Source organism: Lutra lutra, chromosome 16 (genome assembly GCF_902655055.1).
Source record: "Lutra lutra chromosome 16, mLutLut1.2, whole genome shotgun sequence".
Taxonomy (NCBI): domain Eukaryota; kingdom Metazoa; phylum Chordata; class Mammalia; order Carnivora; family Mustelidae; genus Lutra; species Lutra lutra.
In genome coordinates, this window is record NC_062293.1 from 44,280,139 (window position 1) to 44,299,323 (window position 19,185).

The 19,185-nt window shown below is 37.8% G+C and overlaps 2 protein-coding genes across 2 annotated transcripts in view; one reads left to right on the forward strand and one right to left on the reverse strand.

Moving 5' to 3' along the window:
• CPD (carboxypeptidase D) overlaps window positions 1-19,185 on the forward strand; it is an 80,448-nt gene that overhangs the window by 27,554 nt on the left and 33,709 nt on the right. Inside the window, exons 3-7 of the mRNA XM_047707198.1 lie at window positions 4,079-4,221; window positions 4,810-4,979; window positions 5,722-6,071; window positions 6,544-6,735; window positions 8,280-8,447. Coding sequence (XP_047563154.1) covers window positions 4,079-4,221; window positions 4,810-4,979; window positions 5,722-6,071; window positions 6,544-6,735; window positions 8,280-8,447 — 1,023 coding nt within the window. The remainder of the gene's footprint in view (window positions 1-4,078; window positions 4,222-4,809; window positions 4,980-5,721; window positions 6,072-6,543; window positions 6,736-8,279; window positions 8,448-19,185) is intronic.
• On the reverse strand, window positions 17,376-18,035 carry LOC125087175 (transcription factor BTF3-like). Its single transcript, XM_047707199.1, has one exon. It carries the CDS (start codon window positions 17,730-17,732, stop codon window positions 17,433-17,435), a length of 300 nt encoding a protein of 99 aa, XP_047563155.1. The 5' UTR covers window positions 17,733-18,035; the 3' UTR covers window positions 17,376-17,432.

Sequence of the window (19,185 nt, forward strand, 5' to 3'; positions counted from 1 at the left end):
GCAAAGACCCCAAGTCAGGAGGTACCCAGTGTATCCAGTGAACTGCAGGGAGGCCACTGTGGCAGATGCAGAGCCAGTGATGGAGAGAGTATGAAAGAAGGTTAAAGGGGGAAGGAAAATGGTAGAAGACAAATCACATGGGGCCTTAAGCCTCTGTAAAGACTTTGGCTTTTAGTCTGAGTGAAAAAGGGAGTCATCATACAAAAGAGTAACATCTGACTTAACATTTTAACAGAATTAATTTTGCATCTCTGTTGAGAAATGAATATACTTCGAAGGGCAAGGGCAGGTACAGGGAGAACTGTTAAGAGTGATTGAAGAAATTCAGGCAGAGAAAGGATGGTGGCTTGTAAAAGGGCAGCAGCCATGGAGGTGAGGAGAAATCTTTGGATTCTGGATTTTTCAGTTAGAGCTACCATGAGTTTCTGATGCTTTAGATTGGAATGTGACTCCAAAGGTTTTTGGCCTGCGCAGCTGGAAGAGTGGAAGTGCCATTAGCCATGATAGGAGAGATTGCAGGTGGAGCAAGTTTGGAGAAGATGAAGATACCTTAAGTTTATGATATGCAAGTAGAGATGTTGAATAGGCGATTGGATGTACAAGTCTGGAGTCTGGGAAAGAGGTCTTCACTAGAGATAGAAATTTGAGAGTTGTCAGCATGTAGATAATATTTAAACCATGAGACATCAAGGGAATAAATAAGAGGAGAGGACCAAAGACAGAGCTTAGGCATGTCATAGCTTGTACCTTTGTTCTTCTCCTTTCAGATAGTTAATGGCACTACTATCTTCCTAGTTTCCCTAGCTAAAAATCTAAAAGTCATCCTTGATTCTATATAAACAAATCCTTTCTAAATCCAGATCTGTCTGCTTCATCTCCCCTACCAACAGAAATCTTAATTATGATCCAAGCCATCATTTTTTTCTAATTCTTAACTCTGCTTCCCCTTTTACTCCTCATCCCCCAGTCATTCTCCACCCAGCAGTCAGAATGATCTTTTAAAAAGGCAATTCATGGGACACCTGGGTGGGTCAGTTAGTTAAGTGTTCAGCTTTTGATCTCAGCTCAGGTCTTGATCTCAGGATCCTGTTGGGCATGGAGCCTACTTTTTTTTTTTTTTTAAGGCAATTCAGATTATATCACACCTCTGTTCAAAACCTTCCCAATGTCCTGTATGGCAAGGGAAGCAATCAACAGAGTAAAAAAGCAGCCTATGGAAAATACTTCTGAACGATATATCTGATAAAAGGTTAATATTTAGAATATGTAAAAAACTCCTACAACTCATACCTCTCAAGTAATCTGATTAAAAGTGGGCAAAGGACTTGAATAGACATTTCTTCAAAGAAAATATACAAATGGCCAACATATATATGGAAAGATGTTCAATATCACTAATCATCAGGGAAAAGCAAATCATAACCTCAATGACTTATCACTTTATACTCCTTTGGGATGGTCAATCTAAAAAAAATAGCAAGTGTTGTTAGGGATGTGAAGAATTTGGAACCCTTTGTGTGGTTGGTGGGAATATAAAAATAGTATAGCTACTATAGGAAACAGTATGGAGCTTCCTCAGAAAGTTAGAAATAGAATTACCATATGATTCAGCAGTTCTGCTTCTGAGTATATATACAAAAGAATTGAAGCAGGATCATGAAAAGATATTTGCACATTGAGGTTCACTGCAGCATTATTTACAGTTGCCAAGAGACAACCTAAATGTCCATTGACATTTGGATAAAGAAAATGTGGTATACACATATAGTAAAATATTATTGTGCCCAAAAAAGGAAGAAAGCATGTCTGATAAAGGACTGTGATCTAAAATACATGAAGAACTCTTAAAACTCAACAGCAAAAAATAACCTGATTAAAAAGTGGGCCAAAGACCTTACCAGACACCTTACCAAAGAAGTTACACAGGTGACAGGGGCCCATGAGTGGCTTAGTCAGTTGAACATCTGACTCTTGATTTTGGCTCAGGTCATGATCTCAGGGTTGGGGGATTGAGCCCTGCATCGGGCTCTGTGCTCAGCACAAAGTCTGCTTGTCCCTCGCCCTCTGCTCCTCCACCCACTTTCTCTCTCTCTCTCTCTCTCTCAAGTTGATACATAAAATCTTTAAATAAAAAGAGTTATACAGGTGGCAAACAAGGAAAGATGTGGGGTGCCTGGATGGCTCAGTCAGTTAAGCCTCTGCCTTCTGCTCAGGTTGTGATCCAGGGTCCTAAATGAAGCCCTGTATTGCATCGGGCTCCCTGCCCAGCAGAGAGTCTGCTTCTCCCTCTGACCCTCTCCCCACTCGTGCGTTTTCTCTCTCTCTCTCTCTCAAATAAATCAATAAAGTTAAAAAAAAAAAAAAGAAAAGATGCTCCACATTGCATGTCATCAGGGAAATGCAAATTAAAGTAACAAGTTACGGGCTCCTGGGTGTCTCAGTTGGTTAAGCGACGGCCTTTGGCTCATATCATGATCCTGGAGTCCCAGGATTGAGTCCCACATCAGTCTCCCTACCCAGCAGGGGGTCTGCATCTCCCTCTGACTCTACCCCCTCTCGTGCTCTCTCTCTCATTCTCTCAAATAAATAAAATCTTAAAAAAAAAAAAAAAAAAAAAGGCAACAAGTTACTACTTCCTATCTACCAGAATGGTCAAAATCCAGAATGGCCAAAATCCAGAACACTGGCTGATGAAAATGTCAAGCAACAGGAACTCTCTTTCATTGGTGGTAGGGGAATGCAAAATGGTGCAACCACTTTGGAAAACAGTTTGTGGTTTCTTAAAAAGCCGAACATACTCTTACTATATGGTCTAACAGCTATGCTCCTTGGTATTTACCCAAAGGAGTTGAAAACGTATGTCCACACAAAAATCTGCATACAGATGTTTATAGTGGGTTAATTCATAATTGTCAAAACTTGGAAGCAACCAACACCTCTAGTAGGTAAACGGGTAAGATAAACTGTGGTACAGCCAGACAATGGCATATCATTTCGCACTAAAAAGAAAACTATCAAGTCATGGAAAGACATGGAGGAACTTTAAATACCTATTACTAAATGAAAGAAACCAATCTGAAAAGGCTATATACTGTGCTATCCCAACTCTGTGATATTTTGGGAAAAGCCAAGCCATATGGAAATAATAAAAAGATTAGTGGTTGCCAAAGGTTAGGGAAGGGGAGGGCTTAGTAGGTGGAGCACAGTGGATTTTTAGGGCAGTGAAACTGTATGATACTGTAATGGTAGAAACATGGAAGATCTCTGTACCTTCTCAATTTTGCTATGAACCTAAAATTGCCTTAAAAAATAAAATTTATTTAAAAAATCAAGTGACAGGAATGGTAAGGTAATAAACTTTCTACAGAACAAGTATGTGGGCTTATCTGGGTGTAGATGGTGAAAGTGGTTAGCTGTGGATACTTATTCCCCTTTTTACTTCCCTCTTCCATTGAACACATTTTGAAAGGGTTTGTTATGTCTCATCCTCCCCCCGCCCCGATTTATGCAGCTGTATCACCCTAGATTTTGCCTTTTTTTTTTTCCTCTTGTTACCTTCTTGATAAAGGGAAGTACAGTTAGAATAGTAGGCACTTAATAATGCTTTGGCATGAACATCCTTCACAACTTTAAGTTCATGTATACCTTTCATGCTCATGCTGTCAAAAATCTTAACCTCTCTCTGTCTGTCCTACTTCTTACATTTGTAAAATGGGTGAAATAATACCTACCTTATACACTTGTAAAGATTAAATGTTAATATTCTTAAAGCTCGTAGGATAGGTCTGGCATATGGTAAAGACCCAAATGTAGAGCTGTTCTCATTATACTGTTGTTATTAACTGGTGTGTTTGTGCTCTTCTTAACTATTCATCCTGTCAGTCAAATACATTTCCTTTAAGTCTATTCCTTTTCAGCATATATTCCTTTAACCTTCCTTCTTGGTCTCCTCTGTAATCCAAAAGCCTTCCCCAATTTCAAACCCTGTTTTGAAAAGAAAATGTATAGATGCAGAGATGGCCGATTTAATTTGTTTGGTCTTTCTGAGAGAATAAACGTTTTTTCCCTTATGTTACAGGTGGTATGCAAGATTACAATTATGTGTGGGCCAGCTGTTTTGAGATCACATTAGAACTATCTTGTTGCAAGTACCCGCCTGCTTCTCAGCTTCGACAAGAATGGGAGAACAATCGTGAGTCTTTGATCACATTGATCGAAAAGGTAAAAGTAGCTGACTGGAAGGTTGGGGAATAGAAATAGCAGATAATATAAGGGAGAAATTCAGTTGCACTGGAGTAGCAATCTTTAACAGTTCTTTTCCTCTGGAGGGCTTTCTCTGATTGTCTTAGAACACTTTATCGACTGAAATAATCAGCCAAACTTGTACTGTCAGGTTCTTACAATGTCACGTGATCATATTTGCTAGAGAGCCTTTACCACTATATGAACCATGGACATCAGTTTAATTTAAATATCAGGCAGGGTAATATACTATTGAACATACCAGAAATTATTACTTAATGAAAAATTATTACTTGTTGAGAAAATTAGAAGTCTTGTTTGGAGGAGAGGGAATTTCGAAAGCATATTACTAGTCTACATGTCAGACATGTGTTAAGTGTAAGGGACAATATTTTTTGTCTATATTTTATTTTCACTTGGAGGCATTGAAAAAAATTTCAGCAAAATAGAGACGCAACCTTATTTATTTTTTTTTTTAGAAATTCTAGCATCAATGCAGAGAGAGGTGATGTTCTCTTGCCTTCCAAATTGTCTTTGAGCCATCCACTTTGATTCATGTTTTTTTAGGTTCACATTGGAGTTAAAGGATTTGTTAAAGATTCAGTAACGGGATCTGGTTTAGAGAATGCAACCATCTCAGTAGCTGGTATTAATCATAATATCACAACAGGCAGATTTGGTGATTTCCACAGATTACTTGTCCCTGGAACTTACAACATTACAGCTGTTTCAACTGGGTAAGAATTTAGAATCTGAAAATTCCTCTGTTTATACCTAAGAGAGAAATACAGTCTAGGAAACATTATTTACTGTACCTGGCTTTTATTTTTTCCTTGTTTTCTGATTTTTTTCCTTTTACAGCGAAAAAATAGTATTGTGGAGTACTCAGTCAGAAAACAAGGATGGAGTACCAAAATAGAAAAAACTCAGAGCTCTGGGAAAGACTTTTTAAAAAGTTGCCCTAACATCAGCTTTCTAATACAAGAAATAAGTGGTTTCTTACCTCCCCCGGCCACTTTTCAGGAATCTCAGTTTGTTAAGGATTTAATTGAAAATGTTTCATTTAATTTTGAGCTTTTCTATTTGGGAAAGTAGTTGAAATGTCAGTGTGATAAGGCACAGCAAAGGATTGAATGGTTTATCCCTTCTTTGAGTACTGTAGCAATTGTTATGGTGGGTTAGTGACCTCCATCTTTCATATTATTCTTTCCTTTGCATGTAATTTTTGGTAAGCATTCTAATACGTGGAACTGAGAAGACGGTAAGAGAAGTAGTTCTTAAAGACTTAATCGGATTCTCTGAGATCATGTCATAAAAGTCTTGAATTTACCCATTTATCTTTATTTAGTTTGAGTTTTGATAGACCACCGAGTGTAAGAGTATGAAAAGGCTGTTGTGCTTTTATAATGTTAAAGCATTGTGTGTTTGAATTTAATTCCAAGCCACCTACTTTAAAAAAAAAAAAATTTTTTTTTTCAGATATATGCCACTGACAATTAATAATATAATAGTGAAAGAAGGACCGGCCACAAAGGTGAATTTTTCCCTTCGGCCAACTGTGGCTTCAGTAATCCCTGACACAACTGAGGTGGTAGTAACTGCTAGCACAGTCGCTCTGCTTAATAATCTTCCTGGAACACAATCCTTCCACCAGCCAGTTCAGCCAAAGGACTTTCACCACCACCATTTCCCTGATATGGAAATCTTCTTGAGAAGGTTTGCCAATGAATATCCTAACATCACCCGGCTTTATTCATTAGGAAAATCAGTAGAGTCAAGAGAACTTTATGTAATGGAGATATCTGATAACCCAGGTGTCCATGAACCAGGTAATAATTATACATAATTTCAGTAGTGCCTTTCAGAGCTATGTACCATATTTCTGTGTTTCATCTAGAAAAGTCACCTTAAGTATGTGTAACTGGAACAAAGAAAATGTAACCAATCTTTTGCAAGAAAAAAAGAAAATTCATTTCATAATCCGTATTAGGCACGGTATTTAATATACTGCATAGATTAGATTTTTTTCTGCTAATGGTATTTTCATTTTCATATTATATGGAACGTGTGTGCATATGTGAGCATGTGCACACGTGTGTGTATGTGTGTCTGCTTTGAGCCTGCACAGATGTATATATTAGTAAAGAACCTGCTTTATAAGATACTTTTTCCTGTTTCTTTTGCCAAAATATATCTTTTCTTAATTTTTGGTTCAAGGTCTTACATATGTTGGGGAAAAAATAGAGTCCGTGGTAAAATAAAAAGGAAAGAAACTCTTCCTTGTACTTATTTTGTTTTTAGGTGAACCAGAATTTAAGTACATTGGAAACATGCATGGAAATGAAGTGGTCGGACGGGAACTGCTATTGAACCTCATTGAATACCTTTGTAAGAACTTTGGAACAGACCCTGAAGTGACAGATTTAGTCCGCAGCACTAGAATTCACCTTATGCCTTCCATGAATCCTGATGGGTATGAAAAGGCCCAGGAAGGTAAAGAATAGCTATCTATTAATGCTTAACCTTTTTGGTTATCATATAGCATGATTATTTGGGAGTTGAAGAGGATTTGAACTGGTTGTTTCCTTGGATTTTATTATTTTGTTCTTATATAATTGTTTTGGCTTTTGTATTCTTATAAGATAGGCTAGTTCATTCAACAATTAGGATATCAGGTTTACATTTAATGGGAGTTCTCCACTTCAGTAATGGCTCTTATTTCCTAAAGATAATATAAGATTTTAATAAATTTTTCCATTTTAACAATAATTTTAAATAACTTAATTATTTGATTAATAAGAAATTAACAAGTAACTTAATAAAAAAAGTTTAATTGCTTTTAAAATTTACCATTACCCAGTAATCTTGTTAAATTACTGTATTGGGAACACTGTCACATAGGTGAAAACTCAACACCAAATCTCTTTTGAAGCCAGTGATTCTATATTGACTCCCAGTTGTACTCCCTCCCCTTGCATATTCTAAACCTGCTGAGGTATTGACTTACCATTCCTTTGCCTCCTCTGGGCCAGCCCATATCCGCCCCGGGGCAATATAGTCAGAAGAGGGTGGGGGGCAAGTTGCTTACAGGGGCTACTTTATGCCGAACGCTAGGAGTGTGAGAGTCTGTTTTTTCCTCACCCGCGGTTCCGTCCAGGCAATCATACCAGTGAGTAGAGTAGGTACCACCATACAAATATGCAGCCACATGGCTCTCACTGAACACTGAGAGAATCAACTAAGGAATCAGCAGGTTAATCCACTTTTTATTATTCAGTGTACTTCACTGAGGACCTTCCTTATTGTCAGCCTCACAAATCCCTCCACATTCCTCTTTTGAGACCTTTGCTGAGAGATAGAACGACTCACTACCAGTGAACCCCCCAGTAGGTTTTTCTCATTCACTTGCACATTTTCCTCATTGCTATGATTATAATAGGATTCCCACTCCTTATTAAAAAAGAGTAAATTTAAATTCAACCCTTTCTTCATCAGGTTAAACTTCCAACTGTGTTCTTGACTGACTACCTTTTTGTGATTACTTTAATGTAAGCATATCAGTTTTCTTCTTTTCATTCGGTCTGTTTCTTTAGGATGTTTAAGTGACGTGTGTACATACAACAGAACCTCCCTCTGATCTGTCGTGTCCCCTCGACATTGTGATCGTGTCAGTGTATGGATTATTGGCAATTGAGCAATACTTTTTTTTGAGCCAGTACTTTAATATAATTTCTCTAGTTGGATTTTTTCTTCCCCTCAAAGTATGAACAGAGGGCAGAAAAGAAAGGATAATGGTTTCGCCTTTCTGGTGAAAAGATCTGGAGGAGATGGTTTCACCTTTCTGGTGAAAAGATCTAGAGGAGATACACATTTTTAATGTGCAATACCGAAAAATGTATGTTTTAATCATAGTGTGATTAATCGTAGTGAAGGCTGATGTGTTCACATTTACTTTTGGATTAAGATAGCTGAAATATTATGTGTTGGGTTAAAATGTAAGTGAAACATGGCTTAAATTTAAATATTTCATCCTACAGGAGATTCAGTAAGTGTAATTGGCAGAAACAACAGCAACAACTTTGACCTGAACCGAAATTTCCCAGACCAGTTCTTTCAGATCACAGATCCTACCCAACCGGAAACTATCGCTGTAATGAGCTGGATGAAGTCTTATCCATTTGTACTGTCAGCAAACCTGCATGGAGGTAATAGCAACCTGATATTCCATTAATTGATTATTGTTGAGAGCATTTGAAAATCCTGGTGGAATGTTATCTGTTTATAGTTTCAGGCTATCTTAAAATGGGTATCCTATTACTGATTTTACAGCAGAAAATAATAAAGATCTTTTCTCATTGCTTTTTAAAAAAAATTTTATTAACATATAATGTATTATTAGCCCCAGGGGTACAGGTCTATGAATTGCCAGGTTTACACACTTCACAGCACATACCTTCCCCAATGTCCATAACCCAACCACCCTCTCCCTACACGCCACCCCGGCAACCCTCAGTTTGTTTTGTAAGATTAAGAGTCTTATGGTTTGTCTCCCTCCCGATCCAAAAGTATAAACCACCCAAATATCCATCATCTGATGAGTGGCCAAATAAAATATAGTATACTCATACAATTGATTATTATTTGACTGTGAAAAGCAATGCAGTCCTGATGGATTTTACAATATAAATGAACCTTGAAAATATGCTAAGTGGTAGAAACCAGTCACCAAAAACCATATGTTACATGATTACATTTTTCTTTTCTTTTTTATTTAAATTTTATTTTTATAAACATATAATATATTTTTATCCCCAGGGGACAGGTCTGTGAATCGCCAGGTTTACACACTTCACAGCACTCACCATAGCACATATCCTCCCCAATGTCCATAACCCCACCCCCCCCAACCCCCCTCGCACCCATCAACCTTCAGTTTGTTTTGTGAGATTGAGAGTCACTTATGGTTTGTCTCCCTCCCAATCCCATCTTGTTTCATTTACTCTTCTCCTACCCCCTCGACCCCCCATGTTGCATCTCCTCTCCCTCATATCAGGGAGATCATATGATAGTTGTCTTTCTCCGATTGACTTATTTCGCTAAGCATGATACCCTCTAGTTCCATCCACGTCGTCGCAAATGGCAAGATTTCATTTCTTTTGACGGCTGCATAGTATTCCATTGTGTATATATACCACATCTTCTTTATCCATTCGTCTGTAGATGGACATCTAGGTTCTTTCCATAGTTTGGCTATTGTAGACATTGCTGCTATAAACATTCGGGTGCACGTGCCCCTTCGGATCACTACGTTTGTATCTTTAGGGTAAATACCCAGCAGTGCAATTGCTGGGTCATAGGGTAGTTCTATTTTCAACATTTTGAGGAACCTCCATGCTGTTTTCCAGAGTGGTTGCACCAGCTTGCATTCCCACCAACAGTGTAGGAGGGTTCCCCTTTCTCCGCATCCTCGCCAGCATCTGTCATTTCCTGACTTGTTCATTTTAGCCATTCTGACTGGTGTGAGGAGATATCTCATTGTGGTTTTGATTTGTATTTCCCTGATGCCGAGTGATATGGAGCACTTTTTCATGTGTCTGTTGGCCATCTGGATGTCTTCTTTGCAGAAATGTCTGTTCATGTCCTCTGCCCATTTCTTGATTGGATTATTTGTTCTTTGGGTGTTGAGTTTGCTAAGTTCTTTATAGATTTTGGACACTAGCCCTTTATCTGATATGTCATTTGCAAATATCTTCTCCCATTCTGTCAGTTGTCTTTTGGTTTTGTTCACTGTTTCCTTTGCTGTGCAAAAGCTTTTGATCTTGATAAAATCCCAATAGTTCATTTTTGCCCTTGCTTCCCTTGCCTTTGGCGATGTTCCTAGGAAGATGTTGCTGCGGCTGAGGTCAAAGAGGTTGCTGCCTGTATTCTCCTCAAGGATTTTGATGGATTCCTTTCTCACATTGAGGTCCTTCATCCATTTTGAGTCTATTTTCGTGTGTGGTGTAAGGAAATGGTCCAATTTCATTTTTCTGCATGTGGCTGTCCAATTTTCCCAACACCATTTATTGAAGAGGCTGTCTTTTTTCCATTGGACATTCTTTCCTGCTTTGTCGAAGATGAGTTGACCAGAGAGTTGAGGGTCTATTTCTGGGCTCTCTATTCTGTTCCATTGATCTATGTGTCTGTTTTTGTGCCAGTACCATGCTGTCTTGATGATGACAGCTTTGTAATAGAGCTTGAAGTCCGGAATTGTGATGCCACCAACTTTGGCTTTCTTTTTCAATATTGCTTTGGCTATTCGAGGTCTTTTCTGGTTCCATATAAATTTTAGGATTATTTGTTCCATTTCTTTGAAAAAAATGGATGGTACTTTGATAGGAATTGCATTAAATGTGTAGATTGCTTTAGGTAGCATAGACATTTTCACAATATTTATTCTTCCAATCCAGGAGCATGGGACATTTTTCCATTTCTTTGTGTCTTCCTCAATTTCTTTCATGAGTACTTTATAGTTTTCTGGGTATAGATTCTTAGACATGATTACATTTTATGAAATGTTCAGAGCAGGTAAATGTATAGAGATAGATAACAGATTCATGGTTGCCTCAGGCTATGGTGAATAATGGTGGGAGGAAATGGGAGTGACTGCTAATGGGTACAGAGTTTTCTTCTGGCATGATGAAATGATCTATAATTAGATAGTAATGATGGTTGTACAACCCTGTGAATGTACTAAACAACATTGAATTATATACTTTAAATGGATGGATTATATGTTACATGAATTACAGTTGACCCCCGAACAACATGAGAGTTAAGGGGGCTAGCCCCTGTGCAGTTGGAAATGCATGTATAACTTTTGACTTCCCCCAGACTTAAGTAGTAATAGCCTACTGTTGGCCAGAAGCCTTACTGATAACAAATACAGTTGATTAACATGTATTCTGTATGTTATGTGTATTATATACTATATGCTTAGAATAAAGTAAGCTTGAAAACAAATTTATGTTACCAAGAAAATCATTTTTAGAAATACATTTATTCATTTCTACAAAATCATTAAGAAATACACATATAGTATTATATTGATAAAAATCTGCATGTAAGTGGATCCATGCAATTCAAGCCCCTGTTATTCAGGGGTCAGTGTTCAATAAAGCTGGGTTTTTGTGTTATTTTTGTCTTTGTTTTAAAGAGCAAAGGTATTAGCATCAAGGGTAAGGGAAGTAATTAAATGTCAACATATGTTGGATTATCTAATAAAGTATCAGAGCTGAAATTTGATGGAATATAGATTAACCTGCCATGTTATTTATTTATTTTTTATTCATTTTACCTGCGATTTAAGAATGACAGTACACACCTATGATGTTTATAATACCAGCTACATTCCAATGAACATAATTTACAGATTGACATATGTGGTATCAAGACCTTGGCATGATGGGAGATACATCTTCAATCATGTGGACCTGTTTCTTTCCAGGACATATTTTGCTATAAAGTTCCCTCTTAGAACCACTTTTGCTGAGTCTCAAAGGTTTTGAATGAGTGTGTTTTTATTTTTCATTTGTTTCTATGTACTTTTTTATTTTTCTTTTATTTTCTGATTGACCTATCTATTTTTTAGAAACATGCTATTTAACCTCCATGTATTTGTGGTCTTTCCAGATTTTTTTCTTGTGGTTAACTTCTAATTTCATAGCATTGTGGTCAGAAAAGATGCATGGTATGATTTCTGTCTTTTTCAGTTTGTTGAGACTTGCTGTGTGGCTCAATATGTGATCTGTTCTGGAGAGTATAACATGTGCAGTTGGAAAGAATGTGTATTCCGCTGTTAAATCCAGCTGGTCCAGTGTATCATTCAAAGCCATTGTTTCCTTGTTGATTTTCTGTTTAGATGATCTATTCATTGATACAAGTGGAGTGTAAAAATCCCCAATTATTGTATTATTATCAATTAGTTCCTTTATGTTTATTATTATTTTATGTATTTGAGCGTCCCCTATTGGGTACATAAATATATATTCTGAGGATTTTATTTATTTATTTGTTAGAGAGAGAGAGAGCACAAGCATGGGGAACGGCAGGCAGAGGGAGAAGCAGGCTCCCTGCTGAGCAAGGAGCCCAATGTACAACTCGATCCCAGCACCCTGGGACCATTACCTGAGCCGAAGGCAGACACTTAACTGACTGATCCAGGCATCCCTGGGTGCATAAATATTTACCATTGCTATATCTTATTGTTGGATCACACATTTATTACTCTATAGTGTCCTTCTTTGTCTCTTGTTGCAGTCTTTGTTTTATTTTTTCATTTATTTATTTTTAAAAGGTTTTATTTATTTTATTTTAAAAGGTTTTATTTTATCTTATTTTATTTGAGAGAGAAAGAGCAAGAGAGAGCATGAGAAGGGGGAGGGTCAAAGGGAGAAGCAGAGTCCTCGCTGAACAGGGAGCCCAATGTGGGACAGGATTCCGAGATTCCAGGATCACGACCTGAGCTGAAGGCAGTCGCTTAACTAACTGAGCCACCCATCGCCCAGTAGTCTTTGTTTTAAAGTCTGTTTTGTCTGATTAAGTATTGTTACTCTGGCTTTCTTTTGACACCCATTTGCATGATAGATGTTTGTTTTTCCATTTCCCTCACTTTCAGTCTGCAGCTGTCTTTAGGTCTAAAATGAGTCTCTTGTAGACAGCATATAGATGGATCTTGTTTTTTATCCATTCTGTCACTCTCTGTCTTTTGATTGGAGCATTTAGTCCGTTTATATTCAGAGTAATTATTGATAAATATGTATTTATTGCCATTTTATTATTTGTTTTATGGTTGTTTCTGAAGATTTTTTCTGAATATTTCTTGTCCTCCATGGTTTGTGATATATTCGGATTTCTTTCTCATTATTCTTTGTAAATTTATTAATTTGTGAACTGTGGTTACCATTAGGTTTGTTTTTTATTTTTCTCTCCTTTTTTACTCAGGGAGTCTCCTTTCATATTTCTTGTAGGGATGCTTTACTGGTCATGAACTCCTTTAGTTTTTGTTCGTTTGGGAAAATCTTTATCTCTTCTTCCATTCCGAATGATAGCCTTGCCCGATAGAGTATTCTTGGTTGTAGGTTTTTCCCATTTAGCACTTTGAGTATATTATGCCCCTCCTTTCTGACTTGGGAGGTTCCTGCTGAAAAATCTGCTGATAGCTTTATGGGGTTTCCTTTGTATGTAACTGTCTTTTGTCTTGCTGCTTTTAATATTTTTTCTTTATCAGTGTATTTTGCCATTTTAATTATAATATATCTTGGTGTGGATCTGCTTTTGTTGATTTTGTTGGGGGATCTCTGTGCTTCCTGGATCTGGATATCTGTTTCCTTCCCCAGAGTAGGGCAGTTTTAGCTGTTATTTCTTCAAATAAATTCTCTGCCCCCCTTTCTCACTTTCTTCCTCTGGGACTCCTATAATACAAATCTTTTTTTTTTTTTTTTTTTTTTTTTTTTTTAGATTTTATTTATTTATTTAACAGAGAGAAAGAGAGAGAGACAGTGAGAGAGGAACACAAGCAAGGGGATTGGGAGAAGGAAAAGTAGGCTTCCTGCGGAGCCAGGAGCCTGATGCAGGGCTCGATCCCAGACCCTGGGATCATGACCTGAGCCAAAGGCAGACACTTAACGACTGAGTCACCCAGGCGCCCTATAATACAAATCTTATTGTGTCTCATGGAGTCACTGAGTTCCCTAAGTCTGGACTTGTTTTGCATAATTTTTTTTCTCTCCTTTGTTCAACCTTATTACTTTCCATTACTCTGTCTTCTAGGTCTGTTCATTCCATCAAACATTTAATTTGTTGACCCCTTTAACTCTGCTGTTATTCCTTATCTCTGTGTTAATGGTCCCACTGATGTCCTCTGCTCTTTTCTCAAGTCCAGTGAGTATCCTTATAATCATTGCTTTAAATTCTTTATCAGGCATGTTATTTATATCTGCTTTGTTTAGATCTCCAGCTGTAGCCTTGTCCTGTTCTTTCATTTGGGATACATATCTCTGTCTTCTTGTTTTGTCTAAGTCTCTGTGCCTGTTTCTATGTATTAGGAAAGTTAGCTATATTTCCTATCTTGAGGATAAGGGCCTTATAAAAAGGTCTAGTATTGTTCTGCTCTGTGTATCATCCCTTCTTCCCCTAGAAGCCTGATGTTTCTGGGAGTGTCTTCAATGTGTGCTATGTGTGCTCTGCTGTTTTGTCCTGGTTGCTTTATCCTTCAGGCCAGTTGCCTGGGAGGCTCTCTTTGCCTGTTGTGGGCAGTGTTTGGTCCCTGGCTTGAATGAGGTGAGTTTTAACTAGATATGCTCTGGTTTGCTTGTGAGATGAGACCTGTTGCCACCACCACTGGGACTGGGGCCCTACAGAACTCCCAGTTCAGGAGACACATTGTGGGCAGGGGCTTAGGCCAGTCTTCTGGGGTGAGGGTCCATGGGGTTGGAACTCAAGCAAGCGAGACTGGGAAGGGTGCTTCTTCCAGAGCACGGAGGTGGGAAGGTGGGGGAATGGGGGGATAGAGCTTGGTGTAAGCAAGTTAGGTAGTGAGTGTCAATGCTGCACTGGTTCCCCCAGGTGGCCCTGTGCTTATGCTGAGGAATGGGGGAGGGAGATCGCTCTGGACAGTTTCTTTGTTCCTGGAGAAGTCTCTTGGTAAATGCTGCCTCTCTGGGACACGGTCTGAGATGAGCAAGTAACCTCCCCACCTTGTGCCCCAGGCGCTCTTCAGATCACTGCTTCCATTGCTGTATGTCCACACACAATTTCCCCTGCCTTCTCTTAAAGAGCAGCCCCAATGTCCTCTAAGCTCTCTCAGAGCCAAGCATGCTGACATTTAAAACTCCAGGCTTTAAGCCCCACTGGTTGCAAGGACTCGTGAAATTCAGGCCTTTTTTGCTTTCCAAACCAATTGCTATGGGGGTTTGTTTTCCCCTGTGCATCCCTCTGTCTCTCGACCTTCTCTGCAACCATGGTTCTCTCTCCACTGCAGCGGCCATGATCCATTTCTCTCCTAAACCATGTCTCCACATTTCCTACCTTCTTCTATGTGGCCTCTTCTCTATGTTTAGTTGTGGAATTTGTTGTGCCAGACTTCAGATTGATTTCTGGGGTATTTAGGGTGATTTGATAGTTTTCTAGCTGTATTCATGGGATGAAGTGAGCCCATGGTTCTCCTATTCTACCACCATCTACCCCTCCCTCTGATGATATATTTTGTTTTCTCATCATAAAATCTTTAAATGGGTTTTGAAATCTTAGAAAGAAATTTAACAGAGGATTTCTTTGGTGTCAAAAATTTAGAAGGATTTTGTCTTGTTTTTTAAAGATTTTATTTATTTATGAGAAAGAGAGAGAGTGCACACAAGCAGGGGGAGCGGCAGGCAGAGGGAGAGGGAGAAGCAAGCTCCCGCTGAGTGGAGAGCCCAACATGGGACTCGATCCTGGGACCCTGGGATCATGACCTGAGCCCAAGGAAGATGCATAACCAACTGAGCCACCCAGGTGCCTCAGGATTTTGAAAGAATATAGAGAAAAGTAAAATTCCTCTTTGTAAAGTTTGATACAATTTTAGTATTGAGGTAAAATTCATACAACAAAAAAAATTAATCATGTTAAAGTGAACAATTCAGTGACATTTTGTGCATTCACAATGTTGTGCAACCACCATCTCTATTTAGCTCTAAAACATTTTTCTCTCCCCAAAAGGAAATTTCTTACCTACTAAGCAGTTGCTTCCTATTTTCCCCTCCCCTCAAGCCCTGCTAACAACCACTCGGTGTTCTGTCTCTGTGGACTTGCCTGTTTTGAATATTTCATAGAAATTGTGTCATGCAATATGTGATCTTTTATGTCTACTTTTGCTTAACATAATGTTTTCAAGTTCATTCAGATTGTAGCATTTATTAGTAGTACTTCATTCCTTTTTATGGGCAAATAAAATTTCATTATATGTATATTTCATTGTACATATGTATGTTTATTTATCCATTTTTCCACTGAAGGACATTGGGTTGTTTCCACTTGTTCACTATTACGAATAATATTGCTGTGAACAATGGTATAAAATATCTGAGTCCCTGCTTTCAATTCTTTTGAGTAATTCCATGTTTAGTGCTTTTTAAAAAAATTTTTAATTCCAGTGTGGTTAACATACAGTGTTATATTAGTTTCAGATGTATGATATAGTGATTCAGCAACTTTCTACATTACTTAGTGCTCGTCATGATAAGTGTACTCTTAATCCCCTTCACCTATTTCCCCCAACCCCCTAACGAGCTTCCCTCTGGTAATCCTCAGTTTGTCCTCTATAGTTAAGAGTCTGTTTTTTGTCTGTCTCTTTTTCTTTGTTCATTTGTTTTGTTTCTTCAGTTCCACATATGAGTGAAATCATACAGTATTTGTCTTTTTCTCACTGACTTATTTCATTCAGCCATGTTTTAGCTTTTTGATGGAAAAGCCATCATATCTTTTTAAGGAACTACCAAACTGATTTCCACAGTTGCCATACCATTCTACATTCCTGGCAATGTATGAGGGTTCCAGTTTTTCTATATCCTCATCAACGCTTGTTATTTTCTGTTTTTATATTATAGCCATTTTAGTGGTTAAAGAGTGGTATTTCATTGTAGTTTTCACTTGCATTTCTCTGATGACTAATAATGAGCATCTTTTCTTGTACTTGGCCATTTGTGTATCTACTTTGGAGAAATATCTGCTCAAGTCTTTTGCCAATGTAAAATTTTTTGTCTTTTCGTTGAGATGTAAGAATTCTTTATATAGTCTAGATTCTAGACCCTTATCCAATTGCTGATTTTGAAATATTTTCTCCTGTTCTCTATTCTATAGATTATATTTTAACTTTTTTAAAATTTTAGCTTTCTTTTTTTTCTTTTTTTTTTTTTTTTCCTAGGCAAAGAACTTTATTAATCTTGTTTCAAACTTTATTCCCAGGCTTCTTCAGCTTAATTAGCTGCAAAGAATGAATTGTGTATAAGCAAAAACTGAAAAGAGCTGCAGTGTCCAAGGGGCTTGGGCTTAAAAATATTAGAGATCTAGATTTTATCAGATCCATGAACAAAATTTTAAAAAGCAGTCATAATATAAAATAGCAGCTCCCAGTAACTTCCTCAAGTTTTATCTTCTCCAGAAGTTGACTCAATTCAGTTTGCTTCATTCTTGGAAGCTTCATCAAAATTCTCCACAAGATCTGGAACTTCATCATCATCATCCTCTCCGGTAGCAAGTGGTGCTTTTCCATCCACAGATTGTTTGGGCAGAGCTTCAGCCAGTCTTCTAAAACTAGTCAGACTGTCTGCACCAAGTTGGTTTAAGATACTGGGTAGCATTTCTGTCAGCTGCTTTGTCTCAGCATGGCCTATAATGGTGAAAGTGTTCGCTGCCAGCGATGCCTGAACTTTGGGGTTGTTAAAGTGGATCACTGTTCCTTGGTTTGTGAACATATTCACTTCTTCAATACCAGAGATATTGTTTACCCCTAACTTCTTTAAGGAGAACTGAAGTTTTTTATCATCTGCTGTAGCTGTTCTATGAACCACCTTCTTCTTTCAGCGAGCAGTTCCTTTCCCACCAATGCGCACTTGTGCTTGCAGTTTGGCGAGTTTCTCCTGGTTCATGATAGTTTCTTTCATCTTGTTGGAGCGGAAATGGGACCGCACGGGGGACTAGGGTTGGCGCTCAGGGGGTCTCGGGCGGACCAGCTGAGATTAGGTGCACACACGCGGGGACGCAAGATGGCAGCTAGAGGGAGGCCCTAAATTTTAGCTTTCTTAATAATGTCCTTGACACAGAAAAGTTTTTAACTTTGATGAAGTCAAATTTATTTTTTCCTTTATTGTTCCTGCTTTTTAGGTTGATACTAATTATTTTTTAAAAATAGACTGTTTCACAGAAATAAGTCTTTTATGACCTTTTTTTTCTGTCCTTAGAAAATTGGCTGTTGGAAAAACAGTACTGAATAGAAGTTGATGTTGACTCTTTTCTGTTTGAATTTTTAGATATGGGTCATAATTCTGGGGTGAAATTAAGTTTTTTTGACACATTAAATTTGTCTAGGAAGAGGTATTGAAGTATACTTGTTTTTGTTAGAACTATTTTGGGGAATAGAATGAGCATAGTTCTTCATACTTCTTAAATAATTTTTTTTTTTTCTGTGTCAGTGTTTGCTGGTATTTGTTACTACAAGATTACTTCATCTGAATTCAAATTGAGTATGTTCTTTCAATTCCATTCCTTGAAGTGGCATGATAAAAAGGGCAAATATCTATCTATGGCTTAGCAGTGGTAGGATATATGGACAGATGAACAAATGAAAGCCATGTGATAAATAGAAAAATAAGAGATTTCATCTTGGGGTGGGAGACTAGGCATATGTAGCTCAGAGCTCTTAACTGAGAAATACCCTAACTTCTTTATGTCCTATGAGGAGCATGAAGGGACTTGATATCATTTATATATGCTTTAAAGCATCACTTTCTTTACCTTAGGTCATGAAAAATCATACAATGCCACTCCAGTTAACTAATTTCTAATGTGAGCATAAGGGAAATTTTAGCATTTTTTACTGAGTATAGGGCTGGCTCTGCTATTCCTACATGTCATTTAACCTCTGTGTTTTAGACTCCACATCTGCAAAATGAAGAGGATGGATTAGTTGACTTTCAAGGATCCTTTCTTATTTTAAAATTCCATGACATTATAAATGTCTGAACTTTACTAGAAGAGCATCACATTTTGCTCATTTTTTCTGATCCTATATATTGTAAAACTGTTTAAATTAAGCCTGTATACTTCTGGTTTTGGCTCTGACATAAATTATACCTAGAAGTTCAGGTACATTCCTAAGACCTTTCTAGTTAAGGCAACCTTTAAGTGTCATGCATAGCTATTTAATAT

Coding starts and splice junctions, on each gene's coding strand:
- LOC125087175 (XM_047707199.1), bottom strand. CDS start 17,732: ATGTTCACAAACCAAGGAACAGTGATCCACTTTAACAACCCCAAAGTT.